The sequence below is a fragment of the Pezoporus wallicus genome, unplaced genomic scaffold (assembly GCF_028554395.1).
Source record: "Pezoporus wallicus isolate ANWC-B61680 ecotype Strahan unplaced genomic scaffold, APGP_CSIRO_Pwel_v1 scaffold_6362, whole genome shotgun sequence".
Lineage (NCBI taxonomy): Eukaryota > Metazoa > Chordata > Aves > Psittaciformes > Psittacidae > Pezoporus > Pezoporus wallicus.
This window is the reverse complement of record NW_026637663.1, coordinates 5,136,545-5,159,861: the sequence shown is the minus strand read 5'-3', so window position 1 is coordinate 5,159,861 and position 23,317 is coordinate 5,136,545. Positions and strand designations below refer to the sequence as shown.

The 23,317-nt window shown below is 38.3% G+C and overlaps 1 protein-coding gene across 5 annotated transcripts in view; it reads left to right on the top strand.

Annotated features, from left to right (window-relative positions):
- PDE10A (phosphodiesterase 10A) overlaps positions 1-23,317 on the top strand; it is a 365,274-nt gene that overhangs the window by 211,746 nt on the left and 130,211 nt on the right. Inside the window, exon 1 of one of the 5 annotated variants that reach the window (XM_057406924.1) lies at positions 5,735-5,777. The exons of 3 other annotated variants lie outside the window; for them this stretch is intronic. In XM_057406924.1, coding sequence (XP_057262907.1) covers positions 5,750-5,777 — 28 coding nt within the window. In that variant the 5' untranslated portion in view covers positions 5,735-5,749. Of the gene's footprint in view, positions 1-5,734; positions 5,778-6,692; positions 6,796-23,317 lie in introns of those variants that run through there. One more of the 5 variants, XM_057406925.1, reaches the window with a different exon arrangement.

The window sequence follows — 23,317 nt, the reverse complement described above, 5'->3', positions numbered from 1 at the left end:
AGTGTGGTTATGAAATGCCATGACTCTGAAATAGTAAGTGTAAAAGAAAAAAAAAATGGTGTGCCTCTCATTATTTTTTCTGGCTTATAACTGATTTTGTAGACTGAAGTACAAATCCTTTGTTGCGTTTGCTTTTTGTGTTTATATTGAATCTGATAAAAGTCTTAATTTAAACCATATAATGAGAGTTTTCTTGACAAAATTTGTGAATTTGGCGTTAGGTGGGGTTTTTTTGTTTTCTTTTTTCCCTTGCTTTCCTGTATCTAGCCAAATGCATTTTTTTCCTAGTGTCATAATGGCTAATGGACAAACTTATGCTCCCTTTTTTGCCTGTCCAACCTAGCTAAAAAAAAAAGTAGCCTTAGCCACCTTAAGCAGAAAGGTCTGAAGAGAACGTGTTTGTGGACTATGCAATCCCAATTCTGAGCTGTTACTTCACACATACAGAATAATTCCAGTGGGCTTGTTCTCAGGTTCCAGTGGTTTAACTTAATTTTGAATAGATTCTCCCTCCCTCCCCCGTGAATCTTCAGACTGTCCTTTGTATAAATAAGGTTCAGTTTGTATTCTCTTCTCTTTTAGTGTTGTTTCTGTTTAGCTTTAGGTAAGCTAAATGAGAATCATCCAGAGCTTATGTTAAAGCAGCTGTTGCTAGAAAGTCAGTATGATGTTTGAGTTGTGTAGCTGGATTACATACGAGAAGCAACTGCTTTTGTCTTCCTAAGCAAAACACCAATTCTGAGCTTCAGAGTTGGCTTCCTGTTTAGCAGTGCACAGTGTCACTGGCAGGCTGTAGGAGCATCCATATTTGCAATAATAAATAAAACTGAACATCGCATTCTCAGGTGTGAGGCTGTGCTGATACCATTTTAATTAGATTTCTCTCCATTTTAAGACCAGTCTGATTTGATATCTTATGCCATTGATCAGTGTAACATTATGTGTCTAACAGGAATTTATATTTGCTGTCAAGAAAGTGCATGTTTCAGCAGTGAAACACAGAACTTACAGGGTAAGCTGTTATCTTGCTCCCTCTGAAGTTTATAGAGAAGCTTTCCCTGGGTCCCTGGGAGCTGAGATGAATCCTTTGATGGCTACTTCCAGTTCTGATACACTGGGACCATTCTTATTTCTGTGCATGGCATGGGGAGATGTTTATAGGATGGTGCTAGCTATCTTGCTGGGAATTAATAATGTGTGTTTGATGAGAAGCCTTTCTGTTACATTTGCTGGATTGCCAAATAGGACAAAATAATAATAATAAAAAGAGTATGCTGTAACTGATTCTACTCCTAAATACTGTTTTTCTATTTTTCTGTTTGTAGTATATCACTGGTTTTACCTTCAGCAGGTGCAGCATGTTTTCCTAATGCTGATGTTTTATGTAACCATGGTCACAGTTACTTGAAAGGGTTTTATTGACTGATAAAAATCACTATTCTATCCTACAATGTAACAAATTTCATTACTAACTCTATAATCATCTATAGTTCAAGCACTGACTGCACTGACAGAAACACTGAAGTCTGGTGTTACCTCACTTTTTCTTGGAGTAATTGAGCAGAGCATTCAGAAAGTATCATGTATGCTGACATGCTTACTGTGTATTTGGTGCTCCTAACATTAGGAATTGAGTGTGTATGTGCGTGCTGAGGCTTTTGTTGGGTGTTTGGTTTGTTGTTTTTTTTTTTGTTTACTTTTGTTCTTTTAAGCCAAGCATTGTCAGTGCTGCTCTGGCAACTTTAGTGGTTTATCAGTTGGTTTTGATATGCAGAGATTCTGATGTGAAGTTACTTTAGGAAGTAAGCTGTACAAACACTTGTGTGAAAAATGCTGTATCTATACCAGTCTCAGCTAAGTTATCCTCAGCTGCCTTAGACTCCAACAATATAAGCTAACTAGCTAAACTTTTATGAATTCTAGCAGTGCTGAATTTTAGCAAGTCATATAGAGGATACTGACATTGATGTTTTAACCACAGATAATGTGACTTACACTGGTACTGTGCTGCTACTTTTTACTGTCCTTTAGTGACAGGGCAAGGGGTAATGGGTTTAAACTTAAATAGGGAAAGTTCAGGTGAGATATAACGAAGAAGTTCTTTACTGTGAGAGTGGTGAGGCAGTGGAACAGGCTGCATAAGGAAGTTGTGAATGCTGGGCATGTGTTCTTTAATTTTCTCTTCAAGGTTTGTCAGCTTTATGTTTTGCACACACCAACACATAAAACGTGTTTGATCTTGAGTGTCCATTTCTCTAGAGCCCATGTTTTATTTGGTATTCCCAAGCCCTTCCTGAAGAAAAGCACTTCTTGCTGTCAGCTACCAAAGACAGAGCTGCTAGGCTGCGCTTGACCATTATCATGAAAATAAATATGATATACATGTTGTTCTTTCTCTGTAATGTTGTTTTTTCATGTTGTAAGCATGATATAAATGTTGTTCTTTCTCTGCAAAAGGAATAGTCATTCAAACATTAGTTTATTATCTAAGCCTCGACCCACAGTAAGACTGATATTACATGGGGAGCTGAGAAGGGGGCGGGGGGAGGTTAGGTTACCTGAAGATGATAGATACTGAATTCAGTCTGATTTCAGGTGTTGTCTGTTTTGCACATGCTGATTTTGAAGCAGATTGATTATTGTAAGGGGTTTGCAGGAATGATGCTGTAATAAATACATAACTATAACATAGGAGGATATTTAACTTGTAGCCTTGGTGATTTATATATTTTAGTTATTTATATACTTCGTGTACTTTCTAATTCTGAAAGATTATAAAGCTCAGGTGCCTCCCTTCCTTACAAGATCTGAAAGCTCCACCTGGGATAGCGTGCTTGCTTTTAGATGGTGTTTCTAACTGGTAGAAATTTGGAGGCATACACCTATAAACCTTTCAGATGGAAGGTGGACTGTTCTGTTTAAGAGTGCTGTATAAATACTACATGTAAAGAAAAAAAATGATGGTGGAATATATGGGAACTGTTTATGACACCTGATTCATTTGCATTTTATGTTGAAATCTTAATTTTTTTCTTTGAGTTTAAAAAATGAAGAGAAAGTAGTAATTACACATTCCTTGCATTGTTTAACTGTTAGATATTGAGATCACACTGTCAGACATTACTAAGTGTGCAGAGTCATCTCTTTCCACAAGAAATGCGTATATTGTGTGCCCAGTAAGACAGTCCTTAGGATAGCACAGTGTATGTTCAAGTAATCAGTGATTATAATGATACCACACAGGCAAAGAAAATGGGGTTGGGTTTGAATGATGTGCCTGAAGTTGATGTAGTCTAGCTTCTGGCATCGTGTGAGTGAGAAATGATGGCATAAAATAGTGGTTTTGTCTTAAATTTCCCCTAAAAACACCCCAAACAACCCCCATAAAACCTGAAGAATCAGCAGAATTGAATTATGTTCCCAGTATAACAAATACTCAGATAAGCAACTTGTAAAACAGGGCCTCTTAAATTAGCAGCATGTGGCACTGCTTGTTAAAAAAATGTTGTGAAGCCTCAACCCAAGCAAGTGTGAGGGGAAGCTGAGCAGAGCACTGTAAAGTGAGGATTTCAAAGAAAGCATGTTCTGCCATGCTGTGAGGCTAAATAACATGCTTATGAAATGCAGAGCTACCAATTTTACCATGATTTCTGTGGGACTGGATGTTTTTCCTGAGACTAACCATGCTTTGGGAACATTCTTAGTGAGGGTGGAACACCAAGAAGTTTCTGGGACAAGTGTTGAAGTTACGAGCTTAGTCAGTTAAGAATATCCATTGGTTACTGTTTAACCGTATGCAGTGAAGTCTTTATGCATAGCAGTGTATCACTTTGACTTCTGCTGTGATCCCTGTTCCTATTTTTAATCCCGCAAGACACTAGAACTAATTTAACAAATGTGCAAATGCAAAGAGTTTACTGAATTTAGGCAAGTCTGTACATTTTCTATCACTGTTTTCTGAAATAATTCTTTACTAGTTTTGTATTCAATATAAGTTCCATTGAATTAAAACCCATCACAGAAAACTTTTATTTAAAATCCATGATTTATGAAGTGCTGATTTTAAAGAATAGTGTTGGGCAGCTTTAACTGCAAAGTCAGACAGTTATTCAGTCATCCATTTTTGAAGATTTAACTGTAGATTTATTTGGATAAATTGCCTAATGATTTAGCAGTAATCATGAAAATAATAATGAGGTGTGATGCTTGCTTGTATTCATTAAGCTCTGTGAAGACAAGTATCAGTAAGAAAAGAAAAAGCAAGGCAGCAGTGGAACCACTGAGACCTTGTGCTTTGATGTTTTAGGGCAGTCTGACAAGTACTTCAAGCCAGCATATGCCAACACTGCTGCTAAAAGAGTCAGTGCTAACATATCCGAGATCTTCTGCTTGCCAGCTCAAGGGAGGGCAAGGCAAAATATTTCCCCAAGGAGGGAGTGTGTTGAACAACAAGGAGGACACTGTGGGGAGAGGAGAGAATAGTTGCAAGAAGGGGAAGCGGTGCTCCAGAGATGCTGATGTATGTTACTTGTTGAGTTAGCCTCAGGCTGGGCAGAGTTAGGGTTGATCATCCCCTGAGCGAGAAAAAAGTGATTAAGTAGCCCCATGAGACTAAACAAGGGGAGTAATAAAGCTTCTCCCCCCTTCTTCCCCCCCTCCCCCTTCTGGTTTTGTCTGGTCGCTCATCCCCCTCTGCAGGTGCTCTTGTATGTTGTAAGGATTTAGCTGATGCTGCAGCCTCTTAGGGGAAGCACAGATAACGCCCTCTTCTACCAGGCTGATCTTAAGACAAGTATTTCGTGGAGATCTCTAACAGATTAAATCCCTGAAAGAGATTAATGTTTTTAGTTGCAACTGAACAGAGTTTAGTATTTTCTTACATACATGTGCATGTTTGCACATATGTAATTATCAAATTTGCCCATTCCTTTTGGAAATCATGCAAAACTAAAGTTGTTTCACATGGAGCTAAATTCCATGTTCGGAACTGTGTATCTCTAAAGGTACCTCTTCCCCACAGTAATGCTCTTGGCCTCTGCCCCCAAATACTCTTCCTGCCGTGGCCCCCAGCGGCTACACTGTGAAGACATGACATGATTGATGGTGTGGGTTGACTGGCTGCCAGTGTGCTGATTGACTATAAACCCTGGCCAGGCAAGAGAAAATCTGAAGCTTTTTAACCATGGGCATGCCAGTTTATCCACTTGCCAGTGGTCATAAAACTTTCAGGAATGTAGTTATCCTTGGATATCAGTTGTCCTGTGTTGATTATAGTTGAAATTGGCTCATAAACCCAGAAATTATTAAGGGACAAAAGCAGTGAGGCTGCTAATCTGGCCAGTCAGATGAGAACTGGGCTGAAGGTGTGAACACTGCAGAGCCTGGGTGTTTGATCCTCTAGACTCTTGCAATGGCTCTGACTTGCACAGTATGTTTCCAGACTTGGTGGAAGTCTAATGGAGTGAACGCAGAGTTCATTCTTTCTTCTTGCCTCCACTTCACACTCCCATGTTGCAGCATTTGTAGCCCTGATCTCAGGTTGCAGGGCAGAATGCAGAAACCGCCTTCCTGCCTGTTAAAGTGGTGTGCTGAACTGTGCAGGTCAACAGGCGGACTATTCCTGTGATTGGAGCAGATGTGTGTTGCAGTATAACTAGTTAAAAATGCACTTATCCTGGTGTGTGACCCACTGTACTAAGAGGAATGCCTAGCATGTGACTCTCTGAGGACTTGTGTAACACGTGAACAAATGGACTGGAATTCTGTTAGCTTGAGAAGTAAGTCTGTCAGCAATCTTGTTTTCATTCACCATTCACGGTATCGTTTCAGTGCTTTTTGTCGTAAGAGACAAAGTGGTCTTTCAGGCAAAAGTTATTGGTGATGTGCAGTATTTTCCAATACACTGGTGAAGAATGGGAATCACAGTGCTCAGAAGCAAGGAAACAAAGTGCCTGGGAGTCTCACCCTTTCCAGGATAGTACATAGTGATAACCACAGAAATGGGGCAGTGGAGGAGATGTGGAAAAGAGGGTGAGTACTGTGATGAGAAGTGGATTTGTAGGGTAGAACAGTGTCCTACGGATCAAACACTGATGCTATGTGTTTTAGTGATGTGTGCTTTCAGCCTGGCTCTACTTCAGTTCTGTGTGTGCTTCCTTGGAGTTCTGGAATGTATCTTCGCATGTAGCTCAGCCTGGGGAGCCTCCATGCATCTGCTCCACCATGGGAAGCAAGGTGCAGTGAGCGGGGGAGATGGGGAGACTGACTGCAGAAGCAGACTTCTGAGCCTGTCATGTATGAACAGCATGCTAGTGAGATGCTAGTATGGGTACCCACCCCATAGGGTGTCTCTGGTAGTGCTCCTAACTTGCTTAAGCTCTTTGGTTACGCCTGGAATCCGCTAGTAGTCCTTTGCTTCAGGTTTCCCTCTGTGCAGTGTCTGTACTGGATCATCCTGTGTGGGCGAGCCTTACGATGCAGACATTTCACGAAGGCCCACAGCAACAGCTTCCAGAGAGTGCTGGTGTGTGGCAGGCCGGTGGCATGGTGGGCCAGCGTTCATGTCAGCAGGCAGGGGGAAGGGCGCTGGCTGCTTCACACTGCTGCTCCGCCCTGTCCTTTCCTGCCTGCCAGTGAAGTGAGCTGAGGGTGGCACGGGCCCTGCAGGGCGTGCAGCATTCATGTCCTCAGCTCCTGATCCGCCAGGGTGGCGTAAAGCAGTGCGTCAGAAGGGACAGAAAAGTGGTGCCTGGACCTGTGGGCAAGATGACAAGAGAAAGAAGGAGAGACAAATGGGTGAGGAACCAAATACTTGGGAGTTACTTGTGTGCAGCACTGAATGGGCAGGTCTGGGCTGTCAAGGGAAAAAAGGACGAGTGCTGGGAGGTGCGGGAGAGGGAGAAGCTTTGACATGTCAAAATTGAGGGCTGTTTTCTGCTTTATATGCATTTGTTGCCTGAGTGGGCAGGCGTAACTATTTGAGAGTCTTTCAGCAGTTGGGTTGCTTTTAAAGTTAATATATCTGCCACTGATGAGAAGAGGCTGCAGAAGGCTGTTATCTGAAACACATTCATGCTGGCTGTCTGCATGTTCTTTCCGGAAGCTTCTATAAGTTGTAAGTTATTTCTGTGAATTTATAATAAATATTTTCACTTCCATCATTTAAAGGCTAAAAAAAAAAATAAAAAATCTTTAAAAAAGGTTTCGAAGTTCAGTAGCTGTGATGAAGCCAAAGGTTAGTGTTAGTGGTGGTTAGCTCTCAGCAGTAAAGTCAGCGGACACATCCCAAACTGTAAGTACTACAACTGATGACAGGTTTTGGCAGGTATTTTCAGACCACCAGAAGTTTCAAAGACAAAAGCAGGGCCAAGTGAGGTGCATTTGGGAAAAAGGTAGCAAAAGGGAAAGAAGAAAACCCACAGAGCTAGCCAGATCTTGGTGGATGGAAAGGCCAGTCTTTCATGTGAGGAGAGGAAAGCTATTGCTGGGTAACTCCATTCATGGCCTCAGCGTCTCCTAGAGAGAGGTTAGCTGGCTTTATGGGGAGAGGGAAAGTATTAGTGCTTTTCTGGGGGAGAAAGGTAGAGCTGGTGAGCTGAATGGGATGAATTATCTGCTTTTCTAGGATTAAAAATTTTGGCAGTGCTTGTAGAGACTGGGGGACTAAAGTGAGAAACCTTTGCTAAGCATGCCTCACTGATTCATTTGTTAGCTGACAGATTTTTTGCCTGAAGAGGATTCAGTTCTTGTTATTTTGTAGGAGGCAATTCAATGGCTTTGGAATTTACAGATTTTTCTCTTTCGGTTTCCACAAGGTCAGTGAAAGGTACATTTTAAGATCTGTTGTTCAAGGTTTGTTTGTTCATGTTTTTCCACTTCAGCTTTAAAAAATGTGAGAGGCAAATAAACTCAGTAAAAACGAAAGCCTTCAGACTTTTTCCACTCCAGAAGAGATTTCTGGCCCTGTACCCTTTTCTTACCCCTGCCTCTGGACAAGATGTGGCTTGTCTGTTTACTCAACTGACCCGTCACTTCCATCACTGACATTTGTCTGCTTTTGTGTGGAGTTTATTTCTGCTGTCAAACCTGAAAATCTTGGAGGTGCAAAGGATGCTATTATTAGCTTGTAGTCATTCAGTTTGTGAATACAGGAAGCCTGATAATGCCTGGAAGAGAAAAGGTGTCCAAACTGGTTGGCCCGTGAGTGGCTGGCTTTCACCTATGTCTGTAAGGGATCAGGAGCTTAGTGTAATATTAAAGGCTAGTGTGCTGTTGAATATTGAAATTGCAAAGATAAAAGCCAAGGGCTCAGTCCACTAGTTAAGAACTGCATTAAGTGTGTTTTCTGAACAATTTGCTTGTACCTCACTAACTTGTGCTTGGTACGCTTCATCTGTGGGAGCTCTTCCTCACTCTTTGCAGCAAATGGGCTCTGGTTGTTGGGTGGTCTCTAGCCAGTACTATGCATGGTGCAGTGTACCTTGAGAGCCCCAGGGAAAACACCTATTTATACTATCTCTGTGGTTAAAACACTTCTGTGTTCAGTGTGTTTGAACAAGCTACATTGACTTCTCCAGTTAGATAGTTTGTCATTAGCAAGTGCTGCTACTTTACAGGAGAGTTTTCTATGCTGTAAAATATAGAAATTGCACAAAACAGTGCAAGGAGAGTGGTATTCTGGAGTTAAAAGCCAGTTAAAACTAAAGAAAATATGGAGGAGGAAGGATGACAAGCAGTACAGGGCTGAAGAGCTTAGAGAGCAGGACAGCTTGATTATGTTTTTGGAGAGAAACTTGTTGAAAGGAAAGGAAGAAATTAGGATGTGTGATGTCGGTAATCCAAACAGAACAGTTAATAAGAGTTGGAGGAATGGAAAGTTAGGGATTTTTGGCAAGGATTCCCATCTGAAACTAATATATGAGAGTAAAAACAACAATAAATACCAGTGAAATGTTAAACATTAAATAGTCATTTCCCTTAAGTTCTGGGGCTCTGTTGAAGGTACTTCATGTGACAGCATTTGTTAAAAATAATTCCAGTTTGGGATGTTTAGATCAGGCAGTGCTTTGGCTGTTTGCCCATCAAAATGAAGCATTTTCTAATGTTTATGGTTACACCTGTTCCATGCAATTGGCAAATATGTAGTGTAGAAACTTACGGGTCTCAAATTGTTTTAAGTAAAGGTATTTGAAATAAATAATACTTTTTTGGTTTTGAACTTTTGGCACTGACAGAATGATATTGGGAGCAGTAACTTAGTGGATGTCTTCAGTTATAATTAGTGATTTTTTTTTTTTTTTTTTTTCAAAAGCTAATTGGAGTGTCAACAACCAGGCCTTCCCACATCGGATGCATATAAGGTGGTAATTGTAGATAGCTTTTCAAAGGCTGAATGAGAAATGTTACTTTTCTGAGGATCAGGGTAAAAAAAAAAAAAAAAGCTTTTAATTTGTATGTCCCAAATCTCAAGCAGTCTTGACCCTGCCTTTTGGCCAAAGAAGTCTGATCAGGGCAGGACCAGATGAGTAATGTTTGTGGTGGTTCAAGTCCCTGGTGACCCATTCTAAGCAGCTGCAGTTCCTAGTTATTGGAAAACTCAGGTTTTGACAAAGACAACAGCTGGGGTCTGGCAGGTTAGTAATAATAAGACAAATTAGCATAATCAACTTGACAATGGCAACAGCATTTAATATTGACTAAGACATTTTAATTTCCTTATTTCAATTTCTTCAGCTATAGACAGGACAAATTTGCAGTAAAATAAATCTTCTGAATACAATTCACTGTTCATTGTGTGGTGTTCAGGAGTAGCACAGTAAAATTAATTGCTACTTCATGTATTAGAGCAAGGGAGCAACTGTCAACCCCCTCCCCATCCCCTCCCCTGCCCCCCAGGTTTGTCCAGTCTACTGAGTCTTGTGCCTTTTGGAAGTGTTGCTCACAGAAAAATGTTACATGCTGTGTAGAGGTGCCTCCTGGGATCTGTACTGCATTCCCAAGGTAGATGATAGAGTATAAGGCAAACCCAGCTGTGAAAGTAAGCCCCCTAGCTTATTATTTTAAGTGATCTAATCCAAAATGTCTGATAATCGAATGGATCATGTAGCATTCTTTTTCACCAATTTATTAATTGCGTATACTGTTTTGGTTAAAAATGAACACTGCTGGTGTTTTAGTTTAAAATACTGTATTTCATAAACTTCCAGTGACAGTATCAAATGTATGAGAAAGCAAATGCCGGATATGGGAAAGTGCAGACAAGGTGCTATTTCACAGGCCAGATTTAAAATAAATGTCAGTACTTTTGGAAGTTACACCTGACATTTTGTAATGTTTTCGTTTGTTCATTTTCTGCATATAGACATGCAAAAGCAGAAGGAAAGGTTTATTTAAAAAATATCTTTGAGGGAACATTTCTAGGTGAGAACTATTTTACACTGAAAAAAAAAAAAATTCCTGCCTACAGTATAGGTATAATTTTATTTGTAACTGGAATACTGGAAGGACTTGCAAGGGTTGCACACAACTTTGATACTAGACATCCCATTTCTGTGCTTTACCTTCTACTAAGAACTATGGTGACTGCTGGGCTTCAAAGCTGAGAAGGAGAATATATCTAATCTTAAACCTGCTTTTGAGTAATACTTGGTTTATCTTCTGTCTTTCAAGTTATTTTTTCAGCCCTGGTCATATTTTCCTTTTTGTTGAGATATCAGAAGTTATCTGCTATGAGCAGTGTCGTGGCTCTACTACTATACACAGCAATAGTTACCCTAATGGCTTCTAAAAGCATAGTGGGTGTCATGCAGCTGCAAGAGAAAAAAAACTACCTAGTGTGCATTGAGTAACCAGCACTGAGAATAGCCTGTACCACTTTGAGGTTAGATGGGATGTAGGTGATAGATGCCCTTCATGTATGTTTTTAGTTTTTCTGGTTTTACTGTGGTAACTGTATAAATGCTCCTAGATGATGCCACTAAGATTAATCATCAAATTATGCCCTCAGTGGCAGTTTGCCCCTGCCAGGGCCACTGCTGCATATGTAATCTGATGCAATGGTAGATGTAGTGCTTTCTTTACTAATAGGTTCATCTGTGTAAGTTCTTGAAACTTCAGTGTTATGCATCCTGCAATTTATAGCAAAAAAGTAGTAATGCTGTTGCATAGAAACAGAATGTCAAACAGTGTTTTCCGAAGCCTTACTGATGAGAGTATTAATACATGGTCTTTGTAGGTTTATATTTTACTCAGACTTCATTTAGTACTCTGGAATCTACAACTGGAGAGGAATAATCACAAGTATTTATAACTGGGCTCCTTTGGTTATCCAGTTAGTTCATTCAGTGTACCTATGAAAATATCTCCTTGGTGGTGGTTTGCAATTCTCTCTTTGTGATAATTTGGAAGGAATCTTGACCACTTTTCACAGAATATTACTTTAAAGCTTAAATGATATGTACATCTGTGAAAACTGAGTTGGCATACTTAATTCAGTACTTTTTAGGGAGGAGGACTAATTTATTATTTAGTCTCAGGTTTTTCTCTGTGGCTAGTTCTTGTCTAATGGTTCTCAGGATTCCCAACTTGGCTTGTCAGTATGCTCCAGACCTGTCTTGAAATGGGCTGCAGATATCCCATGACATTTCCCATGGGTGCTGATAATTGCATGGCGACACCTGTGTGTCTTGTCTGTTACGTTATTTAATTCTCCTTCTTGTTTTCAGCCTCTGTTCAGTGGTAATTCCATTGAAACAGTTAATCGAGGGACTGATTCCACAATTCACTCCCCCAGCATTGCATCATGAAATTAATTACAGATGACCACAGGCAAAATACTGTCTAAAACTGTCCATAAACTAATAGCAGCCCTGCAGAAGCAGATCCTGCATCTCTCGAGAGCCAAAATTAACTCTGAATCCATACTTGTGTCATTCATAGGCAGTTCATTGCAAGAACAGTTGTAAATAGTGACCATGTAGCACTTTCAGTTTACTTACTTTTCAGCAAAGGGTAAGGAAAGAACAATAATACTGTTTACATATTGAAGCTGAGATAGGTATAGATACGTTTATATGAACTTGATGAATATATTGCTGTTTTATGGTATGTATGTATGTAGCAACCCTTCCATAGTGTAAAGTGTACTGCTAATGTTAATGTTAAAGAAAATAGGAACAATGGAATAGAATAGTTTCTCTCTCCGTACTTCTAATAATGTTGGTATATAAAGTGTTCTTAAATAACCTAATGTTTGAGGAATTTGGGCAGTTCCTATTCCTGTCTTTCATTATTATTACCCATATAATGGTGATGTTCAAGGCCAGGTTGGAAAGAGCCTTGGGTGACATGGTTTAGTGGGAGGCGTCCCTGCCCATGGCATGGGGGTTGGAATTTGATGATTGTAAGGTCCTTTCTAGCCCTAACTAGTCTATGAGTCTGTATCTGTTAAATGTTTGGGTTTAGCTAGTATTTAATAATTCTTTGAGAAGATAAACTTAAATAAGGTAATAATATGAATTTTAAAAGTTTTTTATTCAGTATTGAAGGAATCTGAACCAAACATGCAGCTTTTTTTTACAGGAGTAATCTGTGCTGTAAGACTGTAGAAGTTGATCATTGTTTATTTATCAAAATATTCTAGATTTAAGAGGCCAGTGATCTCTAAAAAAAAAAAAATGAAAAGCTAAAGAAAAAGAGAGAAGCAGTAAATTCTGGCAATAAAATAGTTCAGCTAACTTGAACCTTCTAAGTATGAGGGATTTTTGCATCCTGACTCAATAGGATGCAGTTTATGTCATCATTTTGAATGGAAAAAAACAAGACTCAGTCTGCTTTGCTTTTATATTCTCTCTTGGTTGATTGACTAATGGAATTATTTGCCCTGAATTAATCATGGTGTTCAACAGCCAGTTGTCCATGTGAAGGAATTCCAAGAAAGAATTCTAAAAATACATGAATGGCAGTAAAGATCGTAACTGTCGTTTGGGTTGTTATCCACATGTTTTTCTGGTCAAGCTCATTATTGTAGTCTTCTAGCACAAAGGCCATTTTACAGGTGGGAAATTGAGATGTTTAGATGCATATTGTGAAATGCAGCCACAAATTTTGCATTTCTGAGCTTTTTTTAATCACTTTCATAACACAGAGTGAACCTAAATAGAAAACAAACTAGCCCTTCAGACAATCAGGCTGAAGCAGTCTCTGATGGGTACCAGAATGTGATATCTGGAATTGCTGGATCCTACTGAATGGTTTGGCCTTTAGGACGTCCTCAAGATCCCATGGGAAAATGATGTCAGAAGTGGAAACAGAATTTTGTTCTCTAGATCAAATCTATTTTTATTAACAAAAATGTTATAATTAAGGCTTCATCATGGTTTCCACTCCCAAGTTCCTGGTTTAGATGCTCATTGCTCTCTAAAACTTAATGTTCTTTAGGTGGCAATTCCCAGGCTTTTCTTCTGGCTGGGAGTGATTATTTTTGGAATTTGCAGTAATACAGTTTTCTGAGGGAGAAGAGAGACAAGGAATGATGACAGTAACCTTTAAAAAAGGAAACAAAAACCTATCGTCTTTTAGCATAAAGGCCATTTAATAAGTGGCAAATTTTGATGTTTAGACCAATACTGTGAAATGTGTGGTTTTTTTTTGGTTTTTTTTTTTTTGTTATTTTTTAATGAAAGAACTTTGAGTTGAATGTCGAAGCTTGTACTTAGTAAGGAGATACCTTGAAGTATTTCACATTTTTATTTAACTGCCATGCAAACTTCGAAAGCTAATGTATGTGCAAGATTCCCTTTGAAGCACTATTAAGTGTATGACATGAGTAGCTAGAGAGAGTTTGCTGCTTACACAAATGTGTGTTCTCGCATTTCACATCTCAAGATGAGGCACTGAAAAAGGGCAACATGCTGTGTGGTCTGCAGTTCTACCTTTTTGGTGAGTTAGTTAAGGACTTACTAATGGAAAAAACAGAGTAGAGGTAGATATTCTGATTTTTTTTAAAACCTTCCAACTTGAAAAAATGCAAACCAGGTTTCACCAATAGAAGTCTGGCTTGAAACTAAAATTCAATTTGTTAATCCTTCAGTTGGGTACTTGAGGTAGTGTTAAGTTTGATAATAGCGGTGTGGAGTTTTCTTTGTCCTGTACCCCTCCCAAATGAATGGCAAGTGAATTTTGTGATTTCTTGTCATGGTTTAAACCCAGGAAATTTCTGAAACAAATTGAACTATTTATCTGTAAGCCTGGTCTTCACTGGCTGCAAATGTTTTGATACACTTGTCTTGAACGGTGAAAATAACAATTAAGTGAACGTCTTTTTCTGACATGAGTTATCTTAAGCATTGTTAGTTTGGGATCTAATTTCAAGTTAATGAGTTTAAGATATGTTTGGCCCTCACAAAATACTTTGAAAATACTCAATCTTCCTGCTTATTGTGAGCTTTGTATTTCTTCGGTTTTGCCTTCTCCTTATGGTATAAACTAAGGCCGCTGATTACTTCAAGGATAGGACTTGCAGCAAACTGCAGCCAGAATGGAGCCAAATAGCCACATTATTTTAATTAAATAATGCTGCAGCTTTTAATTTTAAACGTTAATTGAAAGGCTTTTTCCTCACATGAGCAAAGCCCGAAGGATTATTGTTTTTCTCTAACAGCTGCTGACATCACTCACACCTAAATTATGAGGAATTGCATTCCTTCTGCTGATTTAGGTTCTACTGATGCTGCCAATTACAGCAGAGGAAACACTGCAATTCAGAGACCTGAATGCAAATATTGACAATATGTGATGGCAGAAGTTATTTTAATGTTGGTTTTAATGCATTTCTTCATAATATGGTTTCTGGTTTTGCATTAATAAACAGAAACTTCAATTGAAATCTTGTTTTATGTTTTAAATAGTTCTTAAAAAGCATTCATGCTCTTTTTTTTTTTTTTGTGATCTATTGATTATTCTTTACAAACAGTAAAGAAACTAGTTGTATTTCTGTATGGGGCTGTGGATTTAATTGTAACAATAAAAACTATGGATCTGAGCAGAAAATGTATTTAGGACTTAAAATATATCGTTTCCCTGCTTATCTCTGCAGATTTTATGCACATCTGATGTGTGTGTGGAGGCTTAGGAAAGTCAGCCAAATAGTACTAGTATGTCTGTAGAGAAATTGCCAGTATTTTTAAAGAGAACTTTTTAGTGCTCCTTCCTTCTAATCCACAGTGCTGTATAGTACATGTGTGCTGTACTCTACATGCACAATGTACATTCTTTACAAAATGGATGAACTTTGCAAGTCTAATTATTATTAATCTTAATTTCCTTTCCTGCATGTAATAGGACTTGTAATACCAAGTTCAAAAAATGAATACTACTCTGAAGTCATTCTTGTGTGAGAAATTTCATAGGCATTTACTGCTGGTTATTTCTGTAAGTAATATGACATTAATGCTTTAGGTTGCAGGAAAGTCATTGCTGGATTTGGGGACTGAACATTGTGGTGAAGGTAAGAATGTGATTTGACTAAGTTGAGAACGTGAGTTAGAGGTCATAGTAACTGCTAGAAAAACAATGAGTGAAAGAAACCATATTAAGAATGTGGCTTCTGTGGTCATCTTGCTGCACTGTAATATTTTCAGACACCTGAAAAGCACTGCTGTAAAGGTGGGCTCCAACTTTATATTTGTTAAAGTTGTTTAATTATCTTATTAAAGGTGTAACTCCTGAAATGCACATCCACAAAATAGTTAATAGTTAGAAACAATTTTTTTGCTGTTTTAATTATAATTTTAATTTCCAAACCCAATTTTAATTATTTTTATGCAAACATTATCAGTAATGCTTTATGGGACTGATTAATATGAGACCTTAAAAATGCAAACTGAAGCAGAATTGGTGTCAAGTGTAGACTAGCCGAAAGTATAACTTCATGTGCATTTTTAATGTTGAAACAGTCCCCTCATTATTAAAATCCATAAAAGCAAATACAGTTTAATTTAGGGATTATCTCTGTCTTTTAACATGCTGTAGGGAATATTTTTTTTTGTATGCAAGTGGGAATGTTTGTGTTGATTAAAAGGAGTCTAAAAGTGTCTGTGCACATGTGCTTAATACTTAGGAAATTTACATGTTTGACAAGCAACTTTTCATTCCTTGCTTGTGGCTGGAGTCAGCCTAGACTTGGAATTGAAAGTTATTACTTATATTATATATTTCGAATAAAGGACAGTGTCTGCAGTACATGAGTTACGTTCACATTTTGGGCTTAGGAAAACAAGGAGTGTACAGCTAAAGTTTAAAGTTAGCTGTACATCACTTTTTGCTGCCTGTAAAGAAGCGGGCCTTTGCTTGTACCACATCAGCTCATTCTATTTGCCTTTCTGTGTTTTCATTTGTATTGATGCAATTTTCAAGGCAAGACTGAGAGATGGCTTTCTTGTGGCTTCTTAAATTGTGGTGTAACGAGGATAATCAGCTAAGATAAATCTCAGACAAGTGGGTTGTAGTGTCATCTTTAGAGTTTTTAGAATTGTACAGAAAATAATCTTTATAATACAAACTTGAGCTCTATTTATGAACAGTTATTTTTGGTGTGTTTCATTTGATGCTCCTTTAGCATAATGGGGCATCAGATACTGTGTTGTTTACAATGGAAGTATTGGATGTCTCTGCTAGCTCTTCAGTGTTAGAGATGTTGGAATCTGTGCTAGACTGTGACTAGCATAACTTGGTGCTGCTCAGTTGTATGTTCGCTTTGCCCTCCTTACTAGGTTCCTCTATTGTCAGAGGTTTTCACACTTCCCAAGTATTCAAACTCTGTTTGCCCCATGTAGTAGATAGTAATAGATGTCTGTCTGCTAAGGAGGGAGGGGAAAAAGGAGGAACAAAAGGAATACGTACAGCAAAGGGAAGAGAAAACAGGGTTTCAGTCTCTGAAGAGGAAAAATACATGTCTTGTATAATACATCATTTATCAGTTTATGGAATTGCTTTGCTCTCTTTTTAAAGTTGTGTTAGCATGAATCCAATATAGGTCCTCTAATTTTCACACTCTGAGTATTCTTTTTATTCTTTGCGTTACATTTGGAAAGGAATAACCTAAAAATTAAAGCTTGTCTCCTGTGTAAAATCCTGGGTGTTTGAAATTGAATCTGTTATCATTTTGAACATGAACTTTTTGCTGATTTATAATCAGGAAATGCTGAGTGTTTCTGTTGCAGTACTTGGCCTGAATTCAACTCAACTGCCTCCCCATTGTTCACATGGAAATACTGATAGCTTTCATATTAAAAAGTCCTTTGTTAAGATGCAAGACTTTTTTTTTTTTTTTTTTTTTAATGTGGTATCCTTGTATTGGCATAGGATTTCTTGGCACAATGCATCTTCTGCTGTGTAAAGGGCTGTGGTTTAAAAACGGATTAATGAGTTGGCATGTGAAAATCAAGGATGTGACCAGCTTGAAGCACCCCTCAGACATTTCTGTGAATGTTTGGGGTCTCCTTGGGTCTTGCCGCTTGCATGGCTGGTCTTTTGGAGAGGCTCGAGCAATTACCTGCGGCTGTCTCCAAGAACAGTTCTGTGTGTTTGTCCTCACCAGACCTGCAACTTCAGTCATTACATGCTACTTTCTCAAGGTCTCAACACATTTCAAAGGATCATCTGGACGCTCTACAAATGTTTAGTTCCCAGCTGCAAACACTTGTGGCTTGGAATCCTTTTGGATAAACCACAGATACTTGAGCCTGCATGACAAATGTGTTGATTACTTGTGCCTAATTGTCACTCAGCTTAGAAAAACAACCCACAGATCAAACGGAAACTACCAGAACTTTCAGGTCTGAAAGGCTAAGTGTTAGTTTCATTGAAGGCTGACATCTCTCAAAGGTTCTTGTAGACAACGCCTTATTGTCTAACTGAAGAAGCAGAGAGGTAGTACTGCAGTGCAAGGGGAAGTGTACCTTTCTGAGAAAAATCCCTACAGCCATCCCTTGGCCTGGTTTTAGGTTATTTGTCCCTTCTGATTTGGGAGGGAAGGGCCAACTTTGAAAAAAACAAAGCCAGGTAGAATCACAAGTGTCGCTCTCCTGTAAGAAGGGAGGCTGCTTTAAAAACAAGCCCTGGTATTGCTACAGGACAACATCACAGTTCTGTGGCTAGATTTCAGTAGGTGAAGTTCTTACCTTTTCTACTTTAAAGATACTTTAAAAAGCTTGCAAGTTTTCTTATTTTAAAGGTTGATTATGAAAAGCCATCTCTGTACAATATTTTTGATCCATTTCACAATTTCAGTGCTGCTGTAGACATTGTGTGTAGGAGTCACTTAAAATTTCTTAGATATGTGTATATGCCTGGTGAAATCAGTAATACTTAAAATTGGACACATGCTGACATGTTTGCGGGTCTTCAGTTCTAGGCTTTAGCATAGAAAACGCTTCTGAGCAAAAATATTACTCTGTAAGGCATCATCTTATGTGCCTCCCCACTCAAAAGTTGGAGTCTGGAAAAGAAAACTGTTAGAAGTTGCTGGCAAATCTGCTGTCAGGTTTATGAACGAACTGAAGCCTTTTTCTGGTGTATTAGCACTGGGAATGTTTATCTACCTGTTTCAGTAAAACCCTTTCTCCAGTGATAAACAGGCAGTGCAGTCTCCTTGCACAAATGAATGTCTTGGGTCTCAGTCCAGAGGTCACTGTGAACAGTACAATCCCTGTGTGTATTTCAGAAAGGTGGACGAGTAAATTTTAACACTGACTTTGCCCCTGAAGTGAGCAGCTCAGTGTCAGTTTGAATTACTATGATGTTATCACTGTGGGCATCCAGTGATGCACTGTAGTTTGTGTTTTCTGAGCAAAAGCCTGTAAATAGAAATGACAAAAAAATGGTACCAGATCAGCCAGCCACTGAGAACTTGTAAGAATCAGGTAGAGCCATCATTCCTGCAAAATGGGACTTTAATTGATGTAATAACTAGAGGTCAATTATTAGAGTTGCTTTACTAATGTCAAAATGTTATTGTCCCTCTGCACAGGGAATGTTTATGTCCCTAGACTTTTCTTTGAGAACTTAACAGTTTTGTGTATGTCATCGTGCTTTCCTTATCTAGGAAAAAAGAGATGAAGAAGTAACTGCTTGAAATAGAGCTTGGTGGAGTTTGACTGCAAATAGCTGCAGTTCCCTGAGAGGGTATAAGCATCTTTTGCAGTGTGCTGCATCAGCTTTAGCTGTCCTGGGAAAATTTCTCCTGAAGGGAATGTTAGCTGGCAGCGTGTGGGATGAAAGAGTGCTTATAAACAAGGCCAGATCTCTAGCTGTGCTGACCTGATGTTGTGAAGACTGTACAAGCAAGGGCAGCTGGCTGGGAATGTTTTGGTGGAGCACTTCAGTTGCTAGCAAGAGTCTACTTGATGGGGTTTCTTTTGCCAAACATTCTAGGGTATACAGGTACGAAGTTTCCAGAAAAGTCTTATTTCGGACATGCAATTTAAAGTCAGGTAATAGAGTATAAGTCTGAAACCGTATCTGTTACTTGACAGTGGTGAAGTAAAAACAGCATTGTTTTAGAAGAGATTTTGTTAAGGTGGAAAAAATGAGTTACCAAGCAGCTTAACAGCTAATGTTTTTGGTATGAGTGCTCTTTCAGTCCTTTTAAATTTGTCTTGAAGCAAGATGTTTAGTTCAGGCTTTTAACCTTAGGAACTGTATTTGTGTGTGATGAAATAGGAATGGGTGTTAAGACAAGCTGTAATCTCATATTAGTTAGAACTAAAGCAGCGGTCATAATTGTGAATGTGTTTATGGTGTTTTCTTAAAAGTAACTCATCAAGGTACTTTTGCTGAATTTAGTGAAGGAATAAACATTTTACCTAAATGATTTGCTGCATCCTTGTGTACCTTGTAATATGCTTAATTTCCCATACTGATGTCTTGTGGGGCAGTCTTACTAGCTCAGTGAAGATAAAAACATTAGACTTATCTATATAATACTGATTCTGTATAAAAGGATTTTTTTTTAATCTGTATTGCTTTATTTAAGATTTAGTTTTCTGCAGACCTTCATGCAGTCAGTCTTGTTAAAATAATAGCACAGTAGACTCTTTTCTGCTCCTTATGTAGCATTTTCCATGATGGAATTCAAGAAGAGTAAAACATTCAGCAATTCCTTGTCTTAGATGTTTTTAAATAATTGATATCCATAAGCAACTTAAGGTTGATTAAAATACAATTTGGTCATAATAGACTCAAAATTCCTTCTATATGCAAAGAATTTTGTCCTTTTTTTTTTGTGTGTGTGCAAACCTACAGCTCTTTGTCTTACCAAAGCTAACCAAAAAATGAAGACTTAAAACCAGGAAAAAAAACAAAACTAAACAACCTACATTAGTTTCAAAGAGAGTGCACATTTGATTTTTTTAGATTGTTGCTATATTTTGAGCACATTGTAATGTTTTTTTGAGATAGTGTTTGCCTAAGTGCATACCTTTCATGCTTTGATCTTTTGAGTGATCTCATGCTAAGAAATACTAAGAAATTTCATATGGTTAAGGAAACAGTTCTTTCCTTCAGTCCATGCTGAATTAGTCTTCTAGCTGCGGACACATCTTATCTTTGGATAAGATAACAGTTTGTACTGTATAGGGTTGTTAACATTCTCATGGCACTTCATTAGCTGGGGTATGTTAATCCTTTGTTTTGGTCATTTTAACTCACATAATTCTTTTCCTTCTGACTTACATTCTTTGTGCAATTTTGGTTTCTTAATACTTTCCTATTTACAAACATAAAGCTGTTGAGCTGAATTACATGTCAAAAAAGCAGTGTTGATTTATGGTCTGATGGTGTTTCTTTAACGAGATAGGCAAGTGTGGGGATCACTTCATTTCTCATGGCCATTGGGAGCCTTGATTTCATCAACTGTTTGCATAGCAGTTTGAAAACTGGGGAAAACAGTCATGGGATCCAAACAGCTATACCACGAATGTGACTATCTTTCAGCATGTGAAGAGACTCTTTTGACTTTACTATTTTGAAATTATTTAATTTAAAAATCTATGGTTTTAATCCAAAACCACCACCTCATTGTGAAGTTTGGTAATCTTTCTTGAGAGACTGCAGATACAAGTAGTTGTCTTGAAAGACTAACAGTGTTTGAGCAGTCCTGCTAGCTGTACCGTGCCTCTCCGGTAATTTCATCTGTGTGATTCTGGCAGGTCAGTCTCTTAACCGGAGGGCCAGATTTTGTTATTCTTTCTAGTGTTTAGGCCAACATGTCATCAGAATTTCTTCCTCTAGGATAAGGGTTATGATTGGCAGAAGTAAATTTTTTAAGTTGAAAAGGATCTGGCCACAGTAAGAAATATTGATACCCTCCTCTGGAGGGCTGCATTGCCTCTGCAGTGGATTCAGAATGTGGATGTGTTCCAGTCCTAAACAGGAAAAAATACTATTACCTGTTCTTGTTTTGTATTCTGTGATAGAAGTTGGAGGAACTACTTGATTAGTCCGATGAACAGCATGAACAGTAACCCCTTTCCTGTGAATTGATTTCTAGTTTTCTGTTATTTTCTAGAAGAAATAGATCTTTCTTCTGTCCTCTTGTCCCATATTTTCTTTCCTCTTCTTTCTGTCTGTGAAAGCCAAAAGCCAAAAATCCCCTGAAAATCTGAACACAAACTTTAAAACCTCAGAACAAGAACAGCAGAATTCCTAAACCAACTTTTGTGTGTGAAGCAAGTTAACATCTGAAGCTGAAAATGGAATTGAGGTTCCTTCTTCTCTGTATGTTATCACAGTACAAACAACAGAACCTTGGTGGATGCGAATGTGCCAGTCATGACGTCAGATCCTTGGTAGACATGATAACCTTTTCATTAATTAGAATTTAAATGCTGTTTAAATAAAAAATAGAACAAGACTGTGCAAGTGCCCTTTCTTTCATTCTTCAAAACCTGTGTTTGTTGCACAGGACTTGAGGAGTGGGGAAAAGTGTTATCCAAGCATGGCTTTGGTCATCGACTTAATTGTATATGGCTTTGAATTTGCATTATTAGTGAAACAAATAAGCTTTTTTATTTGAAGAAAGCCACAGTGAAGAGTACAGAGTGACTGTGTAGAGCCTGTGATCTAACAAAGCAATGACATATGACTTAAGTTTAGCACTAGAAGTGACTTTTATAAACTGACTTGATATTATATATTTGCACTGAAACTTTTTTGTTACAAAAAGGGGAGGAAGAAGAAGGGGAGTTGCAAAATGCAGATACAAGTAGGCCCTCTTTTCTAGTCAAGCGGCCATTTAACGTGACAGGTATGGTCTTCAAAGATGACGCATGTTATTTTTTCATGTGTGTCTGTTTGTTGGCTAGTGAAGGGCTACATCCAGTGTTTACATATATGTGTCATAGATCTGTAACTACAATTTGTTACTTGTGTTTTTTAATTGAAGTAGAAAGAGTACTAAGTCTTGAAAAATCACATGATCTAAAGACTGTGTTGTCTGTAAGTCACATGACATATGGAGGCACATGATCCCGCATGAAGTGATCTGTGATCACTGCCAGTAACTTCTGTATTTATCATTTAACTCAAAAGAGGAAACAGCGTGCTCTGCCAGGTGCCAGTTCTGTACCCCTGTCCATATGCACAGGCTTTTGGGGTGAGCACAGTAGTGACTTCATGCAAGTGCAGAAATTCATTGGTAAAAGTTAAACTGCAGCTCAAAGTCTAAAGGTGACATTTCTCTTGAGGTTACTGATTCTATTTCCTCCTCTCTCTGTCTCCTAAACCCGATAAAGCAACAACCTGCTTGACCAAAGTAGCAAATAAGAAAACAGAAAAATCAGAATCAGAAAAAGTGTCATGTTGTAGTAATTTCATAGATTTTTTTTTCATAGCAAACCAAAGTTAGGTAGTATTTCACTCTGTAGGCAGTTTTTTAAATGTCAGGATCCCTGATAATAAATTTTTATTTTGTAATTTTTTTTTTTTGTTTACAGTAATATAAGAATACCTTATTGCTATTTACCTAATAAGTAGCCAGGGCATATTTGGAGAAGGAAGTGCACGACTTGTACTGGCAAAATGCCCAAAATACACTAACTCGCAGTGCAGATTTTACTCTCCTACTGGTAATGTTGGCAGAGGCTTAGGATGTGTTTTCATTTAACTCTTCATTTCTGCTTGTGCATTTTGACTGTAAAAGCATATTGCCTCTTTACATGAATAATTGTCCCACAGAACTACGCATTATTATTGTGGTTCAGAAAGTTGACACAGTAAGAGGAATGAAACTTAAAGCACAAGATAGTTGTATGCAGCAAAA